Source organism: Macaca mulatta, chromosome 1, assembly GCF_049350105.2.
Source record: "Macaca mulatta isolate MMU2019108-1 chromosome 1, T2T-MMU8v2.0, whole genome shotgun sequence".
Taxonomy (NCBI): Eukaryota; Metazoa; Chordata; class Mammalia; order Primates; family Cercopithecidae; genus Macaca; species Macaca mulatta.
Window position 1 is genome coordinate 60011524 of NC_133406.1, and position 5234 is coordinate 60016757.

The 5234-nt window shown below is 44.1% G+C and overlaps 1 protein-coding gene and 1 long non-coding RNA gene across 46 annotated transcripts in view; one reads left to right on the forward strand and one right to left on the reverse strand.

Annotated features, from left to right (window-relative positions):
• The first annotated feature begins 25 nt into the window (after positions 1–25).
• Positions 26–5234, forward strand: part of PPP1R12B (protein phosphatase 1 regulatory subunit 12B) — a 247708-nt gene continuing 242499 nt past the window's right edge. For all 45 annotated transcript variants that reach the window (XR_013417868.1, XR_013417866.1, XR_013417842.1 and 42 more), the window contains exon 1: positions 26–463. Coding sequence is in view for 11 of the 45 variants with exons in the window: in XM_078003346.1 (XP_077859472.1) it covers positions 173–463 (291 nt within the window). In the remaining 34 variants the exon portion in view is untranslated. The remainder of the gene's footprint in view (positions 464–5234) is intronic.
• Positions 32–5234, reverse strand: part of LOC144341179 (uncharacterized) — a 32849-nt gene continuing 27646 nt past the window's right edge. Inside the window, exon 3 of the long non-coding RNA XR_013417963.1 lies at positions 32–1461. This is a non-coding gene — a long non-coding RNA (uncharacterized LOC144341179). The remainder of the gene's footprint in view (positions 1462–5234) is intronic.

A 5234-nucleotide genomic window follows, 5' to 3' on the forward strand; every position in this document is an offset into this window, starting at 1 on the left:
GCCGAGGGAACGTGCGGGCGGTGCTAGTGGCGAGAGGAGTAAAGATGGCGGCGCGAGGGTCTCCGCCCTCTGCTCCCGGCTGAAGCGCTCTGAGGGAGGCGGCAGCGGCAACCCGAGCCCCAACAGTAATTTAGTGTTGGTAGTTTTGGCAGCAGCTGCCGAGGCCGGAGCAATGGCGGAGCTGGAGCACCTAGGAGGGAAGCGGGCAGAGTCGGCGCGAATGCGGCGGGCAGAGCAGCTTCGGCGCTGGCGGGGCTCGCTGACAGAGCAGGAGCCCGCGGAGCGACGAGGCGCGGGGCGGCAGCCGCTGACCAGGCGCGGGAGCCCCAGGGTCCGCTTCGAGGACGGTGCTGTCTTCCTGGCCGCCTGCTCTAGCGGGGACACCGACGAGGTGAGAAAGCTTCTGGCAAGAGGTGCTGATATCAACACAGTCAACGTGGACGGCTTGACAGCCCTGCACCAGGTAACTCCTTCACGGTCTTAGAGGCGTCCAGTCTCCTACAGATGTGTCTTTGACCCTGCGAGCCGCCCCATGGGGAGTATCAGTGTTGCCGCCGAGTCCTTCTGCATGGACACTGCCTTTTTGGGCTAATCGGTTTCATTCTTGGCCAGCTTCCTCCACTAATCAAGTCTTTTTCTGACCCCAGGATCTCTCTACCTGAAGGAATAGTGTCACCCCGCTGCTTGGTCAGTGTTTGTGTTTCCCTCCACCTACTTGTGTTGTCATGGTTACTGGTGATTTTTGTCCCTGGTCGTATCCCTATAGATTAGTTATCTTCACTTATGTCTGGTTGGCGTGCCTGCATGCCGTGTCACAGTGTCATTTGTCTGATGCCCTTTCAGAAAATTCAGTTGTTGTGTGTCTCCATTATAGAATATCTTAGATCACTTAAAGAGTAGAGCCCTATACTGGGTAAAGACAAGCAGGTCTGAAACCACACCTCTTGTTTTGTTGATTTGTAGTACTTAAAAACAGTTTGTGTCGCCTCTAGGCTATAGCTCCTAGAACACCCCGGACCTCGTTGTTATAGGTATCTTAACTTTCTTCTCAGCAATGCTACCTCCCCGAGAGCTTCCTGTGGAGAACTAAGTTACTGAATTACTTCTGTCTGTTTGATACTTATGGAATACCTTTTCTATTTTTCTATTTTTTTTTTTTTCTAAAGCGCTCTATAGAAATCCCATGCCCTATACGTAGCTATACTATATGGATTGTGGATAATCTGTGCTTGGTAACGACACCTTATAGTTCATCACCTAATGCAGCAATATTCTCTATCTACTGACTGCCATGACTAACTACACCCTCTCGCCTCAAATCAGTTATTTTGGTGAGCTGAGAGCCGGACACCCACTCTTAATCTTTTGTCTTTTTCTTCTTCTGCCGTCTGTGCGAAGTGAATGTGTTGGCATGAGAATCCACTTCTAAATAATAACTCAACTTTATGTCAGACCACTTCCCTAAATATATTTAGTCAATAGCTTAAAGTTACTTCTATGTTTGCAACCCTTCTCTTTCAGGTAGAAGAAACTTTTTCACCCTAATTTTTTCTAAACTAATTCACCCATTTTTTTTTTCCTGCTCGTAATATTTCCCCATCTGTGGTAGTAACCAATATTTGCAGAGTGCTTTGCTGTTTGATTTCATATGTCTTACCCCATGTGAGTTTCAGCAGTGATCCTTTGAAGTAGGTGTGGCAGGTACTGTTGTTATTCTCATTTTACAGATGAGGAAACTGAAGCTCAGGAAAATTACTTGTGCAAAGTTAGAAAGTAAAGAAGTGACCCATAGGCATGGATTTTTCAGATTTACATCCCAGAGATCTATATCCCACTTAATAAGGAGCTGAATGTAAAATGAGATAAAAGCTAAGAGAACCACATTAAATTTTAAACTTTACATTTCTGAACTATTTGGGAAGGTGAATTCTTGTTTTTCTTTTTTTTTTTGAGATGGAGTCTCACTCTGTTGCCCAGGCTGGAGTGCAATGGTGAGATCTTGGCTCACTGCAACCTCCGCCTCCTGGGTTCAAGTGATTCTCCTGCCTCAGCCTCCCAAGTAGCTGAGATTACAGGTGCCTGCCACCACGCCTAGATAATATTTGTATTTTTAGTAGAGATGGGGTTTCACCATGATGGCCAGGCTGGTCTCGAACTCCTAACCTCAGGAGATCCACCTGCCTTGGCCTCCCAAACTACTGGGATTATAGGTGTGAGCCACTGTGCTCAGCTTAGTAATCTATTGAAATAAGAGAAGAAGGGGATGACAGCTATTAATTTTTTTAACATCTATAAATGCAATGTAAGCGTTCCTTTCAATTTATAGGGCTGACAAGGAGTTAAATTGAATAGGTATACTCAATTCTAGACAAATTCAGGTAAAAATTAAGCTGCTTAAAGATTTGAGGTCTTCTGTTGAGAAATTATATCTTTGAATCCAGACAACGGGCCTTTATTGGCTTCAGAACATTGCAAGTCAGTTTCCAAAGAGTTACAATATGTTTTTCCATGACTTGGAGAAGTTTTGTTGTTGTTATTGTTTTTTAAAAAAATAAAACAAAACAGAGTCTCACTCTGTCTCCCAGGCTGGAGTACAGTGGTGCAGTCTCGGCTCACTGCAACCTCCACCTCCCAAGTTCAAGCTATTCTCATGCCTCAGCCTCCCAAGTAGCTGGAACTATAGGTGCCCACCACCATGCCCGGCTAATTTTTGTATTTTTAGTAGAGATGGGATTTCACCATGTTGACCAGGCTGGTCTCAAACTCCTGGCCTCGAATGATCTGTCCGCCTCGGCCTCCCAAAGTGCTGGGATTACAGGCATGAGCCACCATGCATGGTCGACCTAGAGAACTCCTAAGGTATGTAAAAGACTATTTTCAAAAGTGAGACTGGAGCTATCTGTAGCTGAACCACCTACTTTACAACAGATTCACCTTCTGTGAAATGCAGAGTGAGTGGTATAATTATATGAATTAATTATTTAAAATGTCCATCTGTTATATAAGCATGATATAAATTATCTGGATAATTGCTTCTTTTCTCTCTTTTGACCATGGCCACTTGACCAACTGTGGATTATTGTCTTGGCATGTTAGTAGCCCCCAGATAGTACTGGGGGACAGTTTTTCTCCGCCTACAATGTCACAGTAGATGATTTGCACTGCAGCTTGTGGTGCCTTGATGCTTCTTTTGGACTTAGAGACCTTCTTTCCTGGCAGACTTTGCTGAGACCACGAGGTGCTTGAGTCAAAGATAACAAGCTCCAGGGGGCCTATTAATAATACTTGAATTAGACTGGGATAAGAAGTATCTCAAAGGTTAGACCAACTCTGATGAAAGCCTTGGAAACTGATGCAGACTAAATTTCAGTGACTATATTAAGATTTGATGTGTATGCATGTGTTGTCCTAGAGTCCTTAATGAACAAGGTACTAATCTGATTATAGAACCCTTGAAAGCACTTGTTTGCTCACAAAGGAATTTCTGTTTCATTTGCATATACACATTGTAAGGCCAGGAATATTTGTTAATAATTCTATGTGGTCTAGTACTTTAAATTTTTTCTTTTATTTATTGAATAAGTTTGACTGTTAGCACCTATCTTGGTATCCTTAGCATTATAATCTTAGGTACTCTAGGCCTAGATACATGCCCTTAAAAACTGTATCTACCAAATTATTGCTGTTGGAAGAGGCAAGTACCTGCTTTCAGAAAAGAGATTTTTCTAGGATTCATTAAAATGAATGCTTACTTACTTCAGCATGTATTACATTGACTCTTAAATCTGTGCTGAGTGTGGTGAGGGATACTGGATGCCAATCACCATAGGTCTTGTCTCTTAGCACAGTCTGATCAGTTTTCCTTGGATGAATATCAAGGAGACTATCAAGGATATTAGAATAATTCCATACTTGACTCAGAAACTCAGATGGGCGGCCCGGGGCAGTGGCTCACGCTTGTAATCCCAGCACTTTGGGAGGCCAAGGCAGGTGGATCACAAGGTCAGGAGTTCGAGACCAGCCTGGCCAACATTGCAAAATCTTGTCTCTACTAAAAATACAAAAATTAGCCTGGTGTGGTGGCGCACAACTGTAGTCCCAGCTACTCAGGGAGGCTGAAGGCAGGAGAATCGCTTGAACCCGGGACGTGGAGGTTGCAGTGAGCCAAGATCACACCACTGCACTCCAGCCTGGGCAACAGAGTGAGACTCCGTTTAAAAAAAAAAAGAAAAAGAAAAAAGAAATTCGGACTGTCTTTGTGAAGTGCAGGGTCCAAATTTGGACCCTCATGGGCACCCCAGACTGGAATTGAATTTGTAGTTGAATAAGCCTTTGTCATTCTAGAGTTGCCTCAGTCTGACGCTGTAGCCTCAGGGAGGCTAAAATCACGTATTTCTCGTGAAAAGAGATGGAGATAGGAACAAGTGAGGGGAGGAGGATAGGCTGAGCAATTTACATTCAGACAGAGACAGAAGATGAGCAAGATGACTGTGTGTTCAGTTCCATATAAAATAGTATATTTTGCGTGCTAACTTATATGGTAAAATAAAACTTGTGCTTTTAACCTTTTCTCTTTTATTCTAAATATATTACTCATTCCTCTCCTAGTTCCACCTTTGAAGTTACTTTTTCCTTACCCTGAATGTTGATGAATTCTGCTTAGTGTCAGGACCCATGGCAACATAGGATTCAGAAAATCCTGTTTGCTCCTTTATTACTGTTCATCTAGAATAGTCATCTGTCCTGAACCATTTTAGTAGCTTACCTCTTCAAATGGCTTAATATGTTGCATCAGACTATGTTGGACCTCAAAGCCATATTGGGAAACTCAGCTTTGTGTGTGTGTGTTTTTGTTTTTGAAAGTGTAGATAAAAATGACTTTCATTTGTTTCACAGAATTTCTTCCCTATTCAGGCCGGGCGCGGTGGCTCAAGCCTGTAATCCCAGCACTTTGGGAGGCCGAGACGGGCGGATCACAAGGTCAGGAGATCGAGACCATTCTGGCTAACATGGTGAAACCCCGTCTGTACTAAAAATACAAAAAAACTAGCCGGGCGAGGTGGCGGGCGCCTGTAGTCCCAGCTACTCGGGAGGCTGAGGCAGGAGAATGGCGTAAACCTGGGAGGCGGAGCTTGCAGTGAGCTGAGATCCGGCCACTGCACTCCAGCCTGGGCGACAGAGCGAGACTCCGTCTCAAAAAAAAAAAAAAAAAGAATTTCTTCCCTATTCTTCTT